The following is a 22,878-nucleotide window of genomic DNA, read 5'->3' on the forward strand; positions in this document are numbered from 1 at the left end:
TGCAGGAACATGGCTGGAACTGGAGGCCATTATCCTTAGCAAACTAACACAGAAACAGAAAACCAAATACTGAATATTCTTATTTATAAGTGGGAGCTAAATGATGAGGACCCATGAACACAAAGAGGTAAACAACAGACAGGGGTCTACTTGAGGGTAGAGGGTAGGAGGAAGTAGACGAACAGAAAAGATAACCATTGGGTATTGGGCTTAATACCTGGTCAGTGAAATAGTCTGTATAACAAACCACTGTGATGCAAGTTTACCTATATAACAAACCTTTACATGTACCCCTGAGCATAAAAATTTTTTTAAAAAATAATAATAATGTGTAAAGAAAATCTAGTTTGAAGCAGGAGATGCAGATTTCAGGAAGAAATGTATCATTTGCTTATTACATGCTTATATTTGAAAAAGCAATCTATTAACCATAAAGATAAATCAAAATTATATTTTTCAAAAGAATGAAACCTGAATTCATTGTGCAGTCTGAGGCTACAAAACAGATAAAAGCAAATACTAACCTAAATATAAATACATCCTAAAGATATGATAACCTTGAAAATGTTATTCTAACAGAAAATCCTATATAAACATACTTATTGAACAGTTTAAAGAAACCAATACGACGTTCAAGATAACTTAAAAGTTTAATGGTAAAACAGTTGAAATTGTCTTCAAATTTGAACATTTTAAAATAATCATAAATGTTGACTGAAAAATAAACAGGTAAAGTTAAAAGAATCAATGTGGGCTTTAAAAGATAGTTTTAGTTATTAGAAGAATATGCTTACCTCAGTAGCAAGTAGATTATTTCAAATGGCATGACACGAGTTGATTCTTTAAAAAAGTCCAATTTAGTAGTAGAAATACAACTTCTCTTTTAACAAACATATTTATATTTTCAGTTACTTCCTTTTAAGAAAAAAGTCCCCCAATCTTAGGAAGAATGGAGAAACAAAACAACCCAAAAAACCCTAAAAACGTAGACATTGATCTTTGCTTAGTATGTGTAGCAACAGCTACACCCAGTGGCCAGAGATGAGTAGTGACGGTTTCTAGCTATATTGTTTTAAAAGGAAAACCTGGACCGAGCCATTTTTCCATTTATTTAAGGTTTTAGGGTAAGAGTCACCTTTCACTAAAATTAGATATTAAGGAAATACTCAAGAATCTTTGGAAACAAAATCCCTAGCTCAATAGTTTGACACAAGAGGCCAGAATAATTCAGTAGCTAAAATAAAACAAAGCAAAGAAAGAACTTAACAGATACTTTATTGCTCACCTTTCACACAAAGCACACCTCCAGCCATTTTCTTTCACAGCTTGACAATGTTTACATATACAAAAACCTAGCAAGAAGCATCATATCATGTAGACTTCGGTAAGGGAGAATGTAAAACATCGACTCAGCCAGGCTTTTGTTTTCTGCAGCAATAATAAAGGGCCTCCTGCACTTGGCAAAAATCTGTCTTAACTTTGTAGTGCATTTCTTCCATTACAAAAAGTCTCCTGCCTAAAGCAAACTAACTTGTATTTGCTGAGCCAGTGGTATTCACTCATGCATAAAACAAATTTCGGTTTGCTGTTTCTTCTAGCAAATTTCAAGTAAAAATAAGGTTGAAGGAGGAATTTGTTTTGGATGGATGCAGGTCAGTTTGAATTGCTATACTTAACTAAATGCCTACATGTACTATAGATTCACAACTTAGTTTGCTTTTATAATCTTTATGGATTTTGGCCGTGTTCAAGGTTTTCAGTTGAGCATATGATACAGTATTCCATCAACGAAATAAGGCTACTGAATGTGCTATCTGCAGAAGAGCTCATTTAATAGGAACTGACCTAGAAGTTCTATCACAAAGCACATGTGGCATAACGCCTCTGAATAAAAAGCCAACTGGGGGCAGAACTGTGCTTGGAAAATAGGCATTGGAATACTTTAAGCAAAACACATATAAATGGATTATTAATATGAGGAAGGTTTCCTAGGAGTAAATCTAAAAAAGTCTAGGCAAATCCTCATTTTCAAAACTGCATATTGAAAACATGAAAACTACTTATTCAAGTAATTTCTTCAAAAAAGTATGCATGTTCTGACTGTGGAATTAGTCTACTGGTCAATTAAAGGCAATTTTAATCACCTTTTAAAAAATTTTTCATAGAAAGGAGAGATGTTACGTGTTTCTCAAATAAACAGCATTATGTAAGTCCAATAAAAAAATCCAACAGAATTGAATGAAGACCTACAAATGCTTATGCCAAGCAGGAATCTGCCTGCCACCTGTGGTCTCACATTAATTCAAAATAGGTGCTGAATTCAGGATTCTGAAACTAAGTTTCTATTACTTGAGCTCTAGCAAAATGTAAGGTTCGGTAGCCTCAACTAGTATAATGTCTTCCCTGTCCAAATCCAGAATGATTATACTGATAACCTCCATGCTGGAAATGCTGTTCAAATTGACCCCCTTGGTGATAATTCTGGCTCCCCCTTCCTCCCCAGCCTCCTCCCTGACCTGCACGACCACCTCGCCCTCCACGGCCACCTCGCCCTCCACGGCCACCACCACGATCACCATGGTGCCCGCCATCTTGGTATCTATTGTCCTGCTGGTAGCCACCACCCTGGTATCCACTTCCTGTATACGAAGATGTCTGGAAGCCACCATAACCTCCGCCTTGATAGCCACCACTGTGGCCACCATGATAGCCACCTGGCTGGAAACCTGAATCTCGATAACCACCATCTTGGTAGCCACCTCCTCCTCCACTCCCTCCATCTGTCCAGCCTCCTTGATGCTTATTTCCTCTTCCTCCCCCTCGGCCACCATGGTCATAGCCACCACGTCCACCTCTCCCGCCTCCTTGTTCATGACCTCCTCGTCCTCCGTATGAGGAATGTTCATAGCCACCTCTCCCTCCTCCTCGGCCTCCTGTTTGCTGCTGGGGGCCATCTTGCCTCTTCTGCCATGGTGGCATCTCTGGCGGTGGAGGTTCAATTTCATTGGGTCTACCACCTCTGTCAGGCACCCTGCCCATCAACACCTACAGAATAGGAAAGGTATTTTAAACTTTTATTTTATGAACAGAAATAAATGCATTTGGAAAAAATTAAAGGTACTCTAATCACCTTATTGATAGCACAGGCAGTCTTTTCTCTTATAGAGCCGCTGCTTGTCCTTAAAATCTTTGACAAGTCCTGTCTTGCAGCCAAAAGATGGGCAACAGAAATAGTACTTTTAGGGGATAAGACTGAACGTTTCGGCTGGTAAACCTTAGCTAATTTTTCTGTCTGACTCTGTTGAAAGAAAAGCGTTGAAAGAGAAATGTTGATTTTCAAAATGACATAAGAAACACATATTAAATAAGTTAAAGGTCTCCAAAATATCTGATAAAGATATTTACTAGGATCCAAATGGTAGGAAAAGTTAATACACTCACTACTGCTCCTACCTAGTCAGGCATTACCTTAAAAGTACAGCTGCCAGTCTTGACACAACAAGGAGTGACAGGGACTGTGGGGGCAGGGGTGGAGTGGGAGGGCTTCCCTTTAGGGTTACGAAGCCAACATGACAAAAAGGTTCCCCCATCACTGGTCTCAGATCAAACATACTCATTTTCTCTACTTAAATATAAGAATGTAAAGTTATTTCAACAATTTTGTTTTTTAATTTTCCTATCTTTGGTTTCTATGAGGTAATAAATATCTGTTGAATGACCAAGGTCTTTACCTGGATTATCTCATTTAGCTGAAATAAAAGTTAAGTCTTACTAGAATTCTCCAATTCTCTAGAAATCATACTAAATCCAATATTTCTAACTTCCGTTAGCAAATTGTTAGCTTGAAGTAAACAAATAATTTGAAATCAATTTAGAGTAATTTTCAAATAACTCCATTTCTCTCAAAAACAAGTACTTCCAATAAGAACTAAAAAAATTCAGATTTGTTAAAAAATAGAAAATTGAAAAACAAATCTTTTCATTATTGCTGAATGGAAAATCCTGATGTGTGCCTTCTATGTATTTCTCCCATAGTCTCCATGTATCTAAACTGTTTATATGTTTAGGGATCATGTCTATAAATAGTCTGCTCTTTTAAATTATTTAATGTGTACCTTAGCTCTGTCAGACCAGCCAAAGGACTGTACAGTGACATCCAAACGTTTTATTAGCAGCTTTCTCCGGACTTCATATTCATTGGCTATGGCTTGGTTAATTGCTTCTATCTTTTCCTAAAGCAAAATTAAAAAGACTAGTTAGAATTTACATCTCCTTGATCCTCTGTCCCCAAGGGGCAGAAACTGCATCTGTGTCATTCATAACTGAGATCCCAGCATTTAAGAAAGTTCTTATTCCACATAATACACTAACAATTAATGAAGCATTTAAGAAAGTTCTTATTCCACGTAATACACTAACAATTAATGAAGCGATAGGCAACAAAAAGCTGATTCTCAAAACATAATGAAGAATATATGAAGGACACAATTCTTATTTATCTCTCCCATAATTTACTGTGGAAGCTCGGCTCAATGAAGTTTTTGGCTTGAAGGGAATCCATTTGGCAACAAGAAACAGACGTCATACTGAATTTCAGCTTACTTTTATCAGCTGTGTGAAATATTTACAGATTATGAGATAAGTGCTTCTAATCTTGTACAAATAAAATTATTCTGCAGAAATCCTGAGATTCACAAAATGATTCTAAGAGTGTTCAACTAGAAAACTATGTATTAGAAAACATAATTTAAAAAGCACAAAATATAAGTGTTGACATGAAAATCCTAACTCTATAGTTGTTTACAAAGTTTACTCAATGTGATTACTACTCACCCAGTGGGCTGGTCCCATTGGCTTCTTCATTAAAGGCTTTCCCACATGATTAGGTGGAACTTTTGCTAACGTTTCCTTTAACTGACACAAAAACATGAATAAATGAATAAAAACTCTAAAAGTCATCAAACATCCTCATCTTCCCAATTCCCATCATATCTTGCCATCAAAAGAAGATTCCTGACAGAGGCAAAGGTGGAGGATGTTTTGAAATGCAAATGTAAAAGACCCACAAGATAAAGACACTCACTGGTCCCACTCCTCAAGCCTACAGAAGTACTTCATTGCACCTAGAACAGTGCCTGACAACAGCAGGCACTCAATGAACATTTGCTGAATGGATGAATGAACACACAGGAAAATATGGACTATGGATACACAGCTGCTTCCCTGTAGAGTTCAGCCAAATTTGTGCATCATGGTGCTGGTCTACCCCACAATGCAAATGTACCAATTCTTAAGAGTCCAGCAGATAAGCATATAGGGAATAACTCTGCTATAACAAATACCATTCTCCTCTACTCATTTTTTGTTAAAATTGCTTGTTCCTAATTAATTATACAGAAAATCTTAACTGATAATCTGTGGTATAAAAATAATTCTAATTTCTTTTCACATACTAGATTATGTTAGCAGTCAACAAAACAGTTTGTCAACTGAAGCATGAGACTTGAAGTGACTGGATTAAAAATCAAAAATATTAACATCCTTTTCTGTCCAGTCAATGGGGAGCAGGGTGGTAACATTTAATGATAAAGACCTTAAATTGACTGTATCAAAGTTCAATGATAAAATAATTTTTAAAAGGACTGAAATCTTAATCCTTCTTACATTATATCTAGCTTGCTTTAGCTTACAAACCAGTGTAGAATTTCCTTTTTGAAAAAGAAACATGCTAACATGTTTTTAGGAAAATAATAAAATACTAAAATACTAATTTATCTTTAAGGCATCTAGGATTTAAAACCCAAAATTCATTTTGTAACAATTACTTAATAATATGCACATTAGGTTCCCATTAAGAGAAAGTAAATTAATTGCTTCATTTCAAACAAATGTAGGACTATGCCTTTAATACACTACAACTTGGTACTAAAGGTCTTACTTTTTTTTCAATCCCGCTGAAGAATTGGAACATAGTTATATTGGCTGGAGGTTTGGACATTCCTAGAGCAATACATATGCCTTTCAACTCTTGAAAGACCTCACTACCGCCTCCTTCTTGAGCTTTTTTTGGAGGAGCATTCACACAGAGCATTCTGGCAGCTTCTAGTTCTGAGATGAGGTATGCTGAAGTAAACAAAATAAGATTTCAAAATGAGATACAGCTATAGTTATAGTCATAAGTCTGGAGTCACAACTCTATAGACCTAACGATATGTAACTGTTAAAGCTGCAAGAATGGATAAAAACAAGAAAGAAAAACCACCTTTACCTGCAAATGAAATAAGATATAAACTGGTTATGTAATTCAGGTATTTAAGCGATATGTAAGGTTTAAAGGTTAATTTAAAAATAAGCGATTCTCCTTTGAAACCAAAGTCTCAAGGTAAGTAACATCTAAAAATTTGGATTCTTGAATTCCAGTATTAAGAAAGCTCCAGAACAGGGGTTGGCATCTGTTAAAAATTTTGCAACGGTGGCCGGTGACCAATTTTTAATGACAAATTTTTTTTATTTTTTACTTCTCACTACTTGTAAGCATCAGTGATACAACTACCTTGCTCTCTTGTCTCCCAATGCTTAGATAGCCTGTCTAGAAGAGGTGTGAAACAACATTTATAAGTTAAAGTTTAAGTTACAGGAGAAGCAGGAAGGCACCCCAAAGTTCCTTTCCCACGGTCTCCAGTTCTTATGTTGCCCTCTGGCTGTTCAAAGAGATTCCTCTTGCAACTATATTCTTCTCAGGACTCCCTTCCCCCTACCTTCCTCAACCCATTCCCTTCAAAACAACAATAAAACTTTCAAAACACTTCTTGGCTTAGTCCTCTTCATGTCAATATCATCTGATTTCAGGTTGGTATAATGAGGGCTGCAAACGGCTTCAGGTAATTCAGCTGAAGGTATAAATATTCAATCCCATTCCTTTAACCTTCCCAAGGACATTTCAATTTTTATAAAAGATAATTAAGAATCATTTGAATCTTAGGATTTCAGGTTACGTGACAAAGTGAGACTCTTCTGACAATATAACGAAACCAGTTTTGGAAAAAGATATTTTCAAGGCCCTTCAGGGTCCTATTAGAAGTAGAAAAAAAGTCAACTTGTGTATCAAATTTCCTATATCCAAAATGTAATCCTAGAAGGATAGAGGCCATAATTTTGGCAAATCATTTCTGAAAGGCTGCCAACTCCTGTTCTAAAACAATAAATACAGCTAAGTTTCTGGAAAGGTCATACTAAATGGGTTTGACACTGTAAAATCTTAACATGTTCCATACTGCAAACTGTATTTATGAGTTAAAACATCCAAACAGTAACACCCACTGTTTTGACAATAACCACTGTTTCTGTACATAGGGTTTTATTAGAACACTGCCACACTCATTTATATGTTGTCTATGGCTGCTTTCATGCTCTGACAGCAGAGGTATGTAGTTGTGACAGAGAATGTAGGGCCCACAGGCCAAAAATATTTACTATCTGGCCCTTTTAGAAAAAGTTTGCCAACCCTTGTTCCAGAAAATCATATACTCATATGATTTAACACGTTGGTTCTGTAAATTTGGGATAACATAGTTCAGGTATTCACAAAATTAGGTCACCAATAATTACTGTGAAAAAACTTTAATCATAATTAATGTGTTCAAAGCACTGGGAAAGGCACTTAAGATATAATTTTTTAAAACATCAAAAAGATTATCCCTTCCAACAATCTAGTTAGGAATAAAGAATATATGCAAAAATAAAAGATGAATAGTTCTTCATCTACTAGGAACTCAGATATCTTACTTAATTTACATAAGGGAAACACTGAGAATCATAAAAGGCCAATGAAGAACCAGAGTCTTTAATCTGACATGAGTTTTTCAGCTGCTCATTCAAAGTCTATTCTATCTTACCAACAATTCTAATGAGGCTGGTTTGTTTCCCCCCTAAAATACAATGTGATAAAAGGTTTGAATTAGTGAGGTAAGGGTGCTGGAAAAGTAAAATTATAGCATCCAGATGTGACAACTGATATTTCGAAAGATGAGAACTATTTACACAGACCAAGTACATGTAGGTAAATGCTAGAATGAAAGAAAGGTTACAAACTGGGGAGAATATTTTAGAAAGGGAGAAATGGCAGAAGCGATGATAATGAGGGAAACAGTGTGTATGTAAGTATGTATGTATGAAGAATATAAAAAGTGAGTGACCTCTAGATGATTTAGTCATTTAATTGAAGAGCAAATAGTTGTATATTCTTGAAAAGCTTTTGAGGTGATAGCACATTAAGTCTAGAATTGTGACCCTGATCCAAAATAATGTTCACTGAAGTCTGCTTAAGAAACAGAAAAGTGGGCCAGGCACGGTGGCTCACACCTGCAATCCCAAGCACTTTGGGAGGCCGAGGCAGGTGGATCACTAGATCAGGGGTTCGAGACCAGCCTGACCAACATGATGAAACCTCGTCTCCACTAAAATTACAAAAATTAGCTGGGCATGGCAGCACACGCCTGTAATCCCACCTACACAGGAGGCTGAGGCAGGAGACTCACTTGAACCCAGGAGGTGGAGTTTGCAGTGAGCTGAGACTGCACCACTGCACTCCAGTCTGGGCAACAGAGTGAGACTCGTCTCTTAAAAAAAAAAAGAAACAGAAAAGTGTAAAAGGCATCTTATATTTACATTCAAAGTGGTTTTTATAAGTAACAGTGCTAAAAAGACCAAACTCTGAGCTCTTTGGAAGAATTAGCTCTTCAGGGTCATAAGCAAGCATTCCACACAGCTATTATTTTCCTATGTAGATAACATATCCTAAGTGCCAAATATTGGTAAGGATAAGCAATGCTATAAAGGTGTTATCAGCTGAGTACACTGCTATTGAATCAGTTACAGAAATTATACAATATGAAGAATATTAAATGAATATGTAAGAACTATCAGCAGCAATCTCAGTAACTAAAGCAACCCCTAACCTTATGTGCACATTCCCACAATAACAATCATTTGACAGACAAAGGGGAAGTTACGAAAATGATTCTGGAATAACTTAATGCCTAAGTATAATGGCTATGAACACTTCTTTTTTTTCCACTGAACCTTAAAAACTGAAGTTGCATCATTTTTCAGAAACCATAATAGAGTTGTAAAGACAAAATATTTTTAAAACCCTCTAAATTGTGTCATAATGAGAACTATTAATAGCTAACTAACCAAAGCTTAATGTAAATGTGCTTCAGAATGCTACATAAATTCTGAGTTAAGACTATAGGTTGTATTTATTGGAAAGTTTATAGAAGGCAATGAAATTTGTGAGTCTTACTGTTTTTCAGTGTGAAGAGACAAAACAGTAGTATGTAAAAAACATGGAAGGAAAGAACTTTCCATAAAAATTGTATTTCCCAGAATGATCAGTAAGTACAAGAACAATCCAAGTATTATTCCAGAATATTTACAAACAAAACCAAAATCCCCAATTACCCAACCACAAAGAAATAACAAGACAAAATACTTTACATTAATCATTAAATGTATCTACTATTATAAACACTTACTCTCCTCAAAGAAATTAATTTCTAAACACAATCTCCATTATTTCCATACTATCTTCCTAGTATACTTAAAAACATGCTTCTAGTCTAAAATACAAAGGTTTAATGATCATACACTTGAGCAACACTCCAGCACTACCAGTGATCACATTAGGAGAAACACAACAGCCTGAGTACCACTGAAGCTGAAATACTGAACGAGCATCAATTACAAAAACAATAACGCTACCAGTACACACATCTACTATCAGCTCCTAAATTGGAAATTTAAGAAAGTTTTCTTTTAAAATGAATTTTGAATTATATCCATAATGAAACAAACAAACAAAATACATGATCAGTTTATTAGTCATGGAAAACATAAAGACAAAATAACAGCTCTATTCTAGTATCCATGAACTTACTGAGCAAGAGGAGGCAGTTCTTCTGAATGAGAAGGCGCTTGGTCACATCGCCAGATGTCAGTGAAAGATACGGGCAGTTCATCTCCCCTAGCAGCCCACTCACCTCAAGCTGGAATTCTTCAGCTTCACTCGGACCTTTTAAGAATTAAAATAATCTTATTTAATGATAATAATTGTTATTCTATTAGCATAACAATTATTATATACATGTAAAATTTTTAATAGGATTTTCATAACTTGAGTTTCTTTCCCTTCTAATTGATCCTTTCTTTTACCACTGCAAATCTTTTTTTTTTCTTTTTTGAGATAAGGTCTCTGAGGCCCAGGCTGGAGTGCAGTGGCATGATCCCAGCTCACTGTAACTTCAAACTCCCGGGCTTGAGGGATCCTCCTGCTTTGGCCTCCAGAATAGCTGGGCCTACAGGTGTATGCCACCATGCCTGGCTATTTAGGAAATTTTTTTGTAGAGACTGGGTCTCACTGTGTTGTCTAGATTAGCATCAGACTCCTGACCTCAAGTAATCTTCCCACCTTGGCCTCTCAAAGCACTGGGATTACTGCAGGCATGAGCCACTGCACCCAATCTAAAATTTTCTTTCTCAAACAGTGTTCATTAGGTCATTCCCTTATTTGAGAGTCTTTTATGCCTCCCTAATTTCTCCCTCATCTAATCTAATTTTTTCTGTCTGCTTTCAAAGATTCTTCATAGCTGCTTAGGTTTGCCCTTCCCAGCACATTCAGCTATAATCACCTACTTTCCCTCCACAGATATTCCCTTTGTTTGTTCCAGGCCAGTCTCCTCATTGTCCCATGAATAGCCGGTCTCATTTCCACTCTATGCCTTCATTTAAGTTATTCCCTGTGACAGATATGCCCTCTACTCTCTTCCCCTCCAGCAAATCCCACCCATCCACCAAAGCTCAGCGGTCTTGCTCCTTGATGAAACTTTCCTTAAATACCCTTGTACTTGCTAATTTCTTCTCTCTGTGAACCACAAAGTGCTTCAGCATTTAAGTACTGTACTTGGCCGAGCACGGTGGCACATGCCTGTAATCCCAGCACTTTAGGGGGCCAAGGCAGGCAGATGGCTTGAGCTTAGGAGTTCAAGACCAGCCTGGGTAACATGGCAAAACCCCATCACCAAGAAAAATAAAAATTAGTCAGTCATCGTGGCACATGCCTATAATCCCAGCTACTAAGGAGGCTGAGGCTGGAGAATTGCTTGAACCTCTGAGGCAGAGGTTGCAGCGAGCCCAGATCGCACCACTGCACTGCAGCCTGGGTGACAGAGTGAGACCTTGTTTAAAAAACAAACAAACGAAAAAGGACTGTGCTTATCTCCAGTTGTTTCACTTGTGCCTAACATTCCCAGTTAGACAAAATTTGAGGACAGCAAACATGACTTACAGTCCTGTATGCCCATAGCATATTAAAAAAAAAAAAAAAAAAAGCATAGAGTTCACTGAGTGAAAAAGGAAAAACAAAGCTCTTTCTTCATTATTTTTTATTGTTCTCTATTCAATATCATAAAGGAGAAGAAATTAACAAACTTTGAGAGAGTCACTCGACCACCTGAGTCCATTTTCTAATCTGTAATACAGTAAGACTACATTATGAATGTTTTACAAACTGTGATCTGTGAGCCCCTGAGTTCCACAGAGCTCTTTTAGAGGCAGCTGGGAGGAGGAGGAGGAGGAAAGAGTTGGCTTAAAGGTACCTCATCTCTACTTTGTTAGAACACCTGTTCACCTGTTTTATATGATGGCTTCTGTATCACGTTTCATTTGAGAAAAAGGGGCTCCAGGTTAAAAACAGGTATCATCTAGTACTGGTGTTTTCAAAGGTTCCTACAGTGTCTGAAACATTTGGTCAAGAGGTAGTATAGCACAGTGCTTAAGTGCACTGGCTCGGAACTAGACTACCATTCTGGGGTTGAACTACAGGATGACCTCAGGCAATGGATTTAAATTCTCTAGGCTTTCTTGCTAAAGGTTTAACAGTAATGAAACCTGCCTCAAAAAAATAAATAAATAAAAATAAAAAAAAAATAAAACCTGCTTCATAGGGTTGCCCTGAGGTTTAATGAGTTAACACGTATGAAGTGTTTAGAACATAGTGAGTACACAATAAATGTAAGCTGCTGCTATCATTATTGTTACACTATACTCTCCTTAATAATTGGAATTGAATGCAACTAACACATACAGGTACACATTAAATATACTAGCATGGAAGCCATCATCTCCGCAAACTAACACAGGAACAGAAAACCAAACACCACATGTTCTCAACCATAAATGGGAGTTGAACAATGAGAACAAATGGATACAGGGAGGGCGAACAACACATACCAGGGCCTGTTAGGGGGGTGGAGGGCAAGGGGAGGGAACTTAAGAGGTTGGGTCAATAGGTGTAGCAAACTACCATGGCACATATATACCTATGTAACAAACCTGCATGTTCTATACATGTATCCTGGAACTTAATTTTTAAAAACATATTTATACTAGTATGCAAGAAGGTGAGCTCTTCAAAATGCAATTATGTGGGAAAAAAGAAATTATATGTATTGCACTCCATAAGGGTGGATTAACAGGTAAGTATTTCCCTTGATCTCCTATTACAGGTTTACCTATAGCAAGAAGGAACCAGATGGTGGAGTGTCAGATTCAAGCTTTTGCCCTTTTTGCAGTGTCGACAAACTAGTGCAACTGTGAAAATAAAATTGGCAAATGCAGAACAGCTCTTAGGCCCATAGATTTGATTGTCCTGGGTCTCACTGTGATGTATCTAACAATGCATTCCTATGATAAACAAAATGTCTTAACGAAGTGTTTCTTTCTCCCCAAGCATAACAGAATAATAATGCATTTACTCTATATGCTGTAGATGCTTCTAATATCTGGTAGTCCTAAAAGAAAAACATCCCGGTATCTAGTTATGGCCATCAATCTAGGATCTTACATTTCACATCTTACAAAATATAGGAAGGTCATATATTCTATGCTTGTGGTCTCCATTTTTTCTATATCTCAGTAATAGGGTCCTTTCAGCCTCCACAAATTTTTAAGTTACATGGCTTTATTCTGATATTTCAACTTCTGAATCACCTCTAAAAACAACGGAGGGAAAAAAAATCTTGGCTCCTTTACAAATTTTTCTTTACATTTATAAAAAACTTGGAACTTTCAGCTTTAGTACTGATAATGTTTAGCTGACAATACTTCAATATTATTTTTAAACTTTGTACTTAAAAGTGAATGTTTACTTACTGTTAGTTGCTTGCACATTTTCCTCTAGTTTACAGAGCACTCTTAATTCAGACACCAGCCAAGCACACAGTTTGGTAAACTCAGGGGAACTGGCTCCAGCAGAGACTGCCTGTGAGAGCGCTCCATCTTCCAACAATGGGCCCTTGTAACTGGTGAGTAAGAAATTATATTTCAGAAGAAAATACAATCACACCTAATATATTGTAGATAAAACATATCTATGTCTTATTTATATAAGCAATTTAATAAAGATAAGTTATTTGACCAATTATAAATGGGTAAATATAAACAAAATTTGGAACTATACTGAACCATTAGAAAAAGAAGCTAAATAGTAGCTGTATTTCAACCCTTCACAACGTAGGTTAGTATTTAACAGAATTGCATATACTACTAAATTATGTCAACTTCTGTACATTTACTAAAAGTTTTCACTGTAAAAAGGTTTATTTTCTTACTGTAACTGAATTGAGTATTAAAAGCAAATTAACAAGTAATACATAGCTAATTATACTGTAGCTTATTATTTCAGAAATAAAACTTGTTATCTTTTCTAGAAATTTTTCAGAAAAAACTAGGTTAGGTTTTTATTCTATTTTATTTTTAGATAAGGTCTCGCACTGTCACCCAGGCTGAAGTGCAGTGAAGGCACATGCCACCAAATCTGGCTAATTTTAAAATTTTCTATAGAGATAGGGTCTTACTATGTTGCCCAGGCTTGGTTAGGTTTCGAGTGTCTGAGTGTGTGTGTGAGTGCATGTGTGTTTCTTTTTTCTTTTTTTTTTTAAGACGGAGTTTCGCTCTTGTGCAGGCTGGAGTACAACGGTGTGATCTGAGCTCGTTGCAACCTCCACCTCCTGGGTCCAAGTGATTTTCCTGCCTCAGCCTCCCGAGTAGCTGGGACTACAGGCATGTGCCACCACGCCTGGCTAATTCTGTATTTTTTATTTAGTAGAGATGGGGTTTCTCCAAGTTGGTCAGACTGGTCTTGAACTCCTGACCTCAGGTGATCTGCTCACCTAGGCCTCTCAAAGTGCTGGGATTACAGGCATGGGCCACCATGTCCAGCCTAGTTAGGTTTTTAATGATTTCCTTTAAAAGTTAAAACTTTCCAGTTAAACATTTATATAATTTTTATAAATTTAATGACAGTTAAGACTAGCAAGACATTCTAGTACCAAAGAAATGTCAAGGTTAGTTTAATAACCATTGGCCAGTTAATGAACTGGGGCATCTGGATCCTAATCCTTTGTAAGTAATCCTAACGTAATTTTAAAAAATTTAAAAATGTTCAAACGTTCATAAAAGATGATAGTCATAACGAACTCCAATCACCAATATTCTAAAATTTAAGATTTTTGTCATTCCAAGCAATCATATACATATTATTCAGATTGTTTTATATTCTCTTAAATATTGATAATAAGACTTATTCAAGATGATACAGTAAATATGCTTGATAATATAATGTTTAGAGATACAAATATGTTAGAGAAATGACAGTTCTCAATCCCTTTAAAATACGATTATAGGTTTATACAGTATATGCAACAGAATGAAAAAAATCATACACAAAAAAATGAGATTACATGTAGTCTGGCATCTAGATTTACAAACTACATATTATTAGATACCAGAATCAAAAGACTAGGCCTAGAAGTTTCTCCCTGTGTTTCACATTTAGGCTTCATTAGTTTATTCAACAAGTAGTTACTGAATTCCTCCTGTGTGCCAGGTAAGAGACAAAAAGAGTCATTTGCAGAATCAGTGCATACACCTGTAGTCCCAGCTACTCTGGAGCCTGAGGTGGGAGGATCGCTTGAGCCCGGGAGTTGGAGACCAGACTGGTCACCAGAGAGAGACCTCATCTCTTAATAAATAAATAGAAAAGGTAGTCGTTTAATTCTAATATTTCCCAATGAATCCCTGAAAAGTACATTTCAATTAATTAAGACTGACTTTTAATGTCTGAATGCCACCACAATAAGTGGTTAAGGTTAAAATGTATAACAGTTTTTGGAAAATCCGTTGTTTACATTACAATCCATCTCAAGTATTTATGTGATTACAATTACTACAGTAACAATTCCTTGTATAGTACCCAAAAGAATAAAAAGTTTTTTAAAAAAGAGGGAAAAAAGAGACAATGGGAAGAAACAGCATCTGTGGCCAATTCTTAAGTGACCACCATCCATGCAGAAAGACTTAAATAAGGTCTTCCTACTCCCTTTCATTCCACTCTTCCTTCAGTACTACAGTGTCATTTATTCCAGAAAGAAGCTTCTAGGACTTCATTTCCTTTCCCTCCTCAGGGCTCCTCACAGCATATTTTCCCAGTATGCTGTGAACCCTTCTTCCACCTCACTTTGTACCCTAAGTACCCAACACTGCCACAAAGCAACTGTTCCTTAAAAAGGCCTAATGAATGAATGGTTTCATGTGTGAACAGGCAATTCGGTCTGAGATGTCAACTAGAGACTATTTTGCTGAATGACTTTAACATGTGCCCTAATGAAAGAAGCCCCCTAAAGTCTGGAATATTTATGAAAAGTCGAAGCAAGTTTCCAGGAAAAGAACAATGGTATTTCATTTTGACAAAGAAAGATGATAAGCACGACTACTTCCTTTCCTAAAAATTTCTACTAGGGTAGTAAATTATTCAAATAGGCAGACTTTGGGAATCCTCAAGGTGTTTTTTCCTAAAGAAAGGTTTCTCTCAAAGATTTCCTTGTTGTGGAAAAGCGAGAGAGTTTTGATAAAGAACTTGTTACTTAGCTAGCTAAATCTGTACTTTGTTCTGATACCGTACCTGTAGGTAAATATCTAATCATATAATTTGTTTCTGGAACCACATGTAGCCCAAGAGGTTCCACGTTCTCAAGTTTAATAGAGTATACTGATCTGGGTGACCCAGTGAGATAACAAACCCTATTTCCAGCTTCTAGATCCTGTTGAATTATGGTTGAATAACTATCAGGAGGAGGAGAGACAAAATGCAAAACAAATATGCAGGTTCTTCGTGGGTGAAGACGACCCCGGTCTAATGGGGCTCAACGAGGCAGAGTGTCACAGAATCAAGGGAAACTGCCGGTGGTTCCCAAGGAGGTGGTGATAGGTTAGATGCACAAGTGAGCTGGCTAGCGGAACAGATGCAACGCTCATATAGGTGGCTTAGGGAAGCCTGGGTGCATGCAGAGATGACTGGGCAAACGAGAAATTTTGAGAGAAGTGGGGTGAGGTAGGAGTAGGGGCTCAAGATGGGAGCAGGAAATTTGGAGAACAAGTAGGAAAGCAGAAGCAACTTTGGCAAATTTAGAGTTGGGGGGTTAAGGGTAGGGCAGGAGGATGAAGCAAGGAGGGACGCTCGGGGAGTGGGGGTGGCAAGAACCAGAGCCCAGACAATGACACGCATGACTGACAAACGCTGCGGGTAGCTCGGCTGCAGGAAGCACTGGGCAGGCCTAGGGGTGTTGGGATTGGAGGACCCCGAGGTAGCAGTGCAGACAGTGGACGTGGCATTGGGGGTTCCAGGGCCAAAGGGAAGAGACAGCCAGGAGCCACGGGGTGCGGCGTGGAGAGGCAGGTGTCTCAGACTGGGGTGCTGGAGGTGTTCCCAGGGGGCCGGCAGTGTAGGGCTTGGGAGACCCGTGCCCTGGCAGTCTTACCCTAGATCTTCCAACGACTCCAAGATGTCAGTTTCCATGAGGTCACACTCCATGCTACTGTGGTATTCAAATTTCCGAGTCGTCAGGCTCCCCTCTTCGCCGGCAACGCGTACACTCGCGCATGCGCGACTTCCCCGGAACTTCCAAATCGACAGCTGGCGCCTCAGCTCCCGCACTGCGCATGTCCGGAGCGTGCGCAAGAAACTTGGTCCCACCGACTGCCCCACCCCTGCCCGCTAAGGAAATGTAGGGCCGCGCAGTTTTGCACATGCGTGTTACTGGATAGTGAAGCCAACCGCCAAAGAAGGGCAGGAGGACCGGCTGCGTGGCAGCTGGGTGTGGGGACCACGCGAGGGGGAGAGGTCTCGGCTCTCTTTATTGGGTGTACGCATGTGCGAATCTAGGGGGCGAGGCGGGCAGGGAAGGAGCTTGAAAGGAGCTTGGTATCGGGACTCGGGTGGAGTCGGCTGTGAAACCGAATCTCTGCATCCCAGACAGGAGATCCGGTGGCTCTTCGTAGTGTGCCGGCGTGTGCTAGCCTTAGCTTGCGGGTCATTTGCCCAGGACTGCGGTAGACGGCCCAAGTGCAGACGGCAGATAGCGAGACATTTGATTTCCTTGTGGCTGCAGTGGCTGTATTTCAGGGTTAGGGAGAGTCAACTTTCCTTAGACAACAGATATTCAGAAACTTGGGTCGTTTACCCCCATGCGGACTACCTGATTTCTAAAGCCCTTCCCAGACACTAAGCATGTTATTTTAAGGATAAGTGGGAGCCTCACTCCATTGCAAATTGAATAGAATATGTTTAAATCCACGTAGTTGAGACAGTGAACAAACTTTTTGGCTATACTGTCATTGCTTTTGATATTTGCCGGGTGAAACATTGAGTTCGCAATGTGTTAAGGTATCTTGGCAGTTAATGAGTGTGTGCTTAGAAATTATTGAAAACTGCCCGAGCTGGATAGCTCACGGCTGCAATCCCAACACTTTGGGAGGCCGACGCGGGCAGATCACAAGGTCAGGAGATCAAGACCATCCTAGCCAACATGGTGAAACCCCGTCTCTACTAAAAATAGAAGAATTAGCTGGGGTTGGTGGCAGGTGCCTGTAATCCCAGCTACTTGGGAGGCTAAGGCAGTAGAATCGCTTGAACCAGGGAGCCTGAGGTTGCAGTGAGCCGAGATCGCACCACTGCACTCCAGCCTGGAGAGAGTGAGACTCCATCTCAAAAAATAAATAAAGAAAGAAATTATTGAAAAATGAGAAATTGTTTTCAAAGTGATGGCGTATTTAGAAAACTGTATTTAACCATAGTTGGCATACTTTTAAATAGTGTAGACATTTAATAAAAAATTTCATGTTGATACCAGTTGATTTCATTCTGTGGTTCTCAAGCATTTTCGTGCCTGATGGATAGATGTTCCTATCCTTAGTAGTACCTTTTTCAGTTCCTTATTTTGCATCTTCTGAAGTGGGGGTAAGTTTTGTGCATTCACGGTGTGTACTTGGTAAGGCCCACTCCACTGACCCACATAACAATGCAGCCACCATAAGGCTGTGTAAATATTAGCCACATTCTCCAGATGAGGACAATAAGGCTGAGGGGCTTAATAATCTTCAGAGATTTTTTTTAAGACACTGGACACGCACATCTTCAGAGATCTTAATGCCTGTAAGTATGGAACTAGATTTTGAGATTGAGACCTATCTGAATGCATATTCCTTTTTATTTGACCAAATAAGGATTTATATGCAGGATGTGCAAAGAGGAAAATTTAGCTAGTTGAATTTGTTTAAACTTGTATATATTGTACATAATTACCTTATAATAATGGAATAATTACTTTCCTCATAGGGTTGTTAAAGGTGCTAAACAAAAAGTAATGCTTAATACAAAAATCAGTTTTGAACGAAAAAGGTTTTCATTCTTGACTCACTTTTGATGTGTGCTGCAACACAACATTAGTGAATGAACGAGTGATGACTTCCCTAAGAGTATTAGTATTCTCTTTCTTTTTTTTTTTTTTTAAATCCAGCTTTGCAGGAATAATATTCTCTTTCTAATGCATATCATTAGCTTAAATGAAGAATTGTTGATATGAAATCTTTATGTATTATCGTTTAAAGTAATTCTACAATGGCTTTCTCTGCAATTAAAAAAAAAAGCTTTTAAATATCACTTAAACAGAACTGTGTTCCCTAGCAAGCAGGCTCAGAAAGAAAAAAACAATTATCATTTTAATGGGATCTACTAGGAATCTTTTGCATTTTATTTAGAAATTATTTATGTTTATATTGTAACCTGATATCTGAATACCTCTTTCAAGCTGAGTTTACAAGATTGAAAGGGACAATAATTTGGGAATTAGAAAGCTCTGGTTTTTGCATCAGATCAGTATAAGAAGGAATTTTCTAACACTTTAAGAGTAGTCTTAAAGTGGGTTAGGTTCAGAGGTGATGAGCTTCTGGTCTAGATGTTCACCTAGAGGCTGAATAATTACTTGAGAGAATAATTACTCTTGTGAGAAGGCACACCCTCAAGTGCCAGCACACGCCCTTTTACTGAAGACTTTTATTCTAGATTCTTTCTCAAAAAAGAATATAAAATACCAGATTAAAACCCTTCTAGGGCCTTGTGTGGTAGTTCAGACCTGCAATCCCAGCACTTTGGGAGGCTAAGGCAGGATAATTACTTGAAGCCAGGAGTTCAAGGTCAGCCCAGACAACATAGCAAGACCCTGTTGCTGTTAAAAAATTAATTAATTAATTAATTAATTAAAAATGACTTCCCAGTGGTACCCAAGTGAGAAAGAGGAGCAGGGGATGGCAGCACCAGCGGTAAGCATGACATATCAGGGCCTCACCATACCACTCATTGTAATGAGCGTGTTTTGGGGCTTCATTGGTTTCTTCATACCTTGGTTCATACCTAGGGACCTAACCAGAAAGTTATCATTACCATGTTGGTGACCTGTTCAGTTTGTTGCATTCTCTTTTGGCTGATTGCAATTCTGGCCAACTCAACCCTCTCTTCAAACTACAGGTGAAACATGAACTCGTCTGGTATCTGAAGCATCATTGACCTTGAAGAAGACAAGCTTTACAGTGCTCAATCTTTGCAGTCATGAGAAAAGAATTCCATCTAGATGCAAAATCACCTCCAAACCACACCACTTTTCTTGACTTGCTTATTTTGGGCATCAGCTGCCTTAAACATTCACAACACATTTGAATGTCTAACACAAGGCAGCATCTTTTTCTTCACCTTTTTTATGCTTTAATGAATTATGTGCCTGTTTCACCTAAACTGTGCCAACTCCTTAAAATGATAATGCACTCTTCTGAGAGAGAAGATGCTTTTCTTCTGAGAAATATGTTACTCTGTCCTTGAAATCTGTGTATTTGTAGATGGCTCCTGCCTTCTGACAACATGGGAATCAGTGAACTGTTTAGAAAGTGCTGCCTGACAGGACTCCAGTGGGGCAGTCAGTAGGAGAGCACATTCACAGGAAAGGGCTCTCCCAACAGAATTACACCAAATTATGTCTCCCTTCGTTCCTTCCCTCCTTCCCTCCTTCCTTCCTTCCTTCCTCTCTTTCCTTCCTTCCTTCCTTCCTTTTCTTTGCTTTCTTTCTCTTTCTTTCTTTCTCTCTCTTCTTTCTTTCTCCTTCCTTCCTTCCTCTCCTTCCTTCCTTCCTTCCTTTCTTTCATTCTCTCTCTCTCTCTCTCTCTCTCTTTCTTTCTTTCCTTTCTTTCTTTCTTTCTTTCCTTTCTAACAAAGTTTTTACTCTGTCGTACAGGCTGAAGTGCAGTGGTGATCTCGTAGCCTCAACCTCCTGGTGATCACTTCCAAGTGATCCTCCTGCCTCAGCCTCACAAGTAGCTGGGACTGCAGGCGCAGGCCACCATGCCTGGCTAATTTTTTAGTAGAGATGGTTTTGCCATTTTGCCCAGGCTGGTCTCAAACTCCTGGGCTCAAGCAATTCACCCACCTTGCCCTACCAAAGTGTTGGGATGACAGTCATGAGTCACTGCCCCTGGCCCAAGCTACATTTTCAGTATGAATTTCTAATTTCTGCTGTCTTTTGAAATAAATCATGTTTCTGTTTTCTGTGGATAAAATAAACTATAAAATAAAGCTGTTCTAGTATCCATCTTTGAGGGAGACTGGTTACTGTCCATATTCTTACTGCTGCTGTTACAAATTACCACAAATGTAGAGGCTTAAAACAAGACATTTATTATCTTACACCTCTGGAGGTCAGATGTCTGAAATGGGTCTTACTTGGCAAAAATGGGCAGGTTTGCGTTTCTTCTGCAATCTCTAGGAAAAAGTCTGTTTTATTCCCTTTTCCAATTTTTAGAGGCCACCCACTTTCCTTGGCTTGTGGCCCCCTTCCTTCATCAAGGCCAGCAACACCATTCCAGCCCCTGCTACACGGTAGTCATGCCCTCTTACCTTCCTGCCTCCCTCTTTCACTTATAAGGACCCCATCCTTGTGATTACCTTGGGCCTGCCCAGAGAATCCAGAATAATCTCCCAATCTCTAAATCTTTCATTTAACCACATCTACGAATCCTGTTTTTCTATACTCCCAGGTTCCGAGGATTACAATGCAGAGAGCTTTGAAGGGGGTCCCTTAGTCTGTCTACCATACTGCCTTTCCTAGAGAGAAGAAACAATGAATGATCTTAAAGACCAAACTTTTCTAGCTCTTCTTGAAAAGAATAAAGAGAAATTATTTTTACACTTGTAAAAGAAATATAAATGGGAAAATTGAAAACTGATTTTAGTTTCCAGAGGAACATCTTTTATAAGTCATAACCTTAAAAATTATTAGATGGTTTTGATTTATACAGTAGTTGAAAATTTATGCAGCTGACATTTTTAAGAAAGTTACTTCTAACATCTATGGAAGTAATTTTTTTATCGTGGAAATGAGGTAGGTATAAACTCAAATATAAGGTTTGTCATAGATTGGTTTCTAAGAGATGATTAAATAGGCATCTAAAAAATAACTTTTCTATCTGAAATAAAAGAACACTGTCTGAAAAATAGCAGCATTTTCCATTTTTAATGAATTTGCCTTTAGAGTGACCCTCCAGCAAAGAGAAAATAGAAAGACCATAGATTTGCTCATGTTGCTCAGAAATGCAAGTTTGTATATGCTGCTAAATAAAGTCCTTTTCAGCTTGCACAGTGAAAACACAACACTTTTTATAAAAAAAATTAGCATGTAGAATCAAATCTTGTATGGTTTCAAATACTTTATATTACTAAGGAATGCTGTTTTTCAAATCATTTCTCTGGCTACGTTAGTAAAGCTTCTGAGCCTCAGCAATGTTTAGAGTACATTGCAATGTTTGAGAACAACACCTTGCCTGTGTTTAAACTAAACAAAAGAAGTGGTATATGTATATATATATACACACTCACACACTCAGATGTATATATATATTTAGTAGAGGTATGCACGTGTGTAAATATATACATACACACTCACACAAACACACACAGAGATATATCCAGATCGTTCCTGAATAAAAGCTCTAAATTTGATTTCTGTTGTTCTCGCATCAAAGCTTAAGTCTAGTTGCCAGGTTCTGCAATCAGGCACACAGTGAACCAGATAGACACCCATCTAATTTGGATGCAGTAACAGCTTATTAGACTGAAGCCTAGAGGTAATAAACCAGCCTTCATACCAGGCCAAGAGTTGTATTTTATTTGGCCTGATGAATAATTGAAAGAATTGAGCCTATATTTAAAAGCTTGGAGATTTTATTTTAAAAGTCTGAATTTCTGGCTTTTCTGGGGAAAAAAAAAGTCTGCTGATTTGGCAGCACTGCAACCTCATGCCCATCAAGGCAATGATTGGCTTGGGTTGAGCAGGTTGCCCTTTCAACATGGGGCATGGATCTACCGGTTCCCTCTGATTTCTGGACCCCGTAAATCACACAGTATGTCATGTTCATGAACATCTAGGCATTTACTTGCCCGCA

At 38.2% G+C, this 22,878-nt stretch overlaps 1 protein-coding gene and 1 pseudogene across 1 annotated transcript; one reads left to right on the plus strand and one right to left on the minus strand.

The window, feature by feature from the left end:
* Window positions 1-1,254: 1,254 nt before the first annotated feature.
* Window positions 1,255-17,083, minus strand: FAM98A (family with sequence similarity 98 member A). The gene is made up of 8 exons (XM_032239287.1): window positions 16,875-17,083; window positions 13,210-13,358; window positions 9,938-10,072; window positions 5,939-6,123; window positions 4,834-4,914; window positions 4,116-4,232; window positions 3,131-3,298; window positions 1,255-3,045 (listed from the first exon to the last, which is right to left on the minus strand). Exons 1-8 carry the CDS (start codon window positions 16,925-16,927, stop codon window positions 2,383-2,385), a joined length of 1,551 nt encoding a protein of 516 aa, XP_032095178.1. The 5' UTR covers window positions 16,928-17,083; the 3' UTR covers window positions 1,255-2,382.
* Window positions 17,084-19,719: 2,636 nt separating this feature from the next.
* Window positions 19,720-20,103, plus strand: LOC116524309 (annotated as a pseudogene).
* Window positions 20,104-22,878: the final 2,775 nt, after the last annotated feature.

Source organism: Sapajus apella, unplaced genomic scaffold (assembly GCF_009761245.1).
Source record: "Sapajus apella isolate SASKATOON/1434 unplaced genomic scaffold, GSC_monkey_1.0 scaffold44, whole genome shotgun sequence".
In the NCBI taxonomy this organism is placed as follows: domain Eukaryota; kingdom Metazoa; phylum Chordata; class Mammalia; order Primates; family Cebidae; genus Sapajus; species Sapajus apella.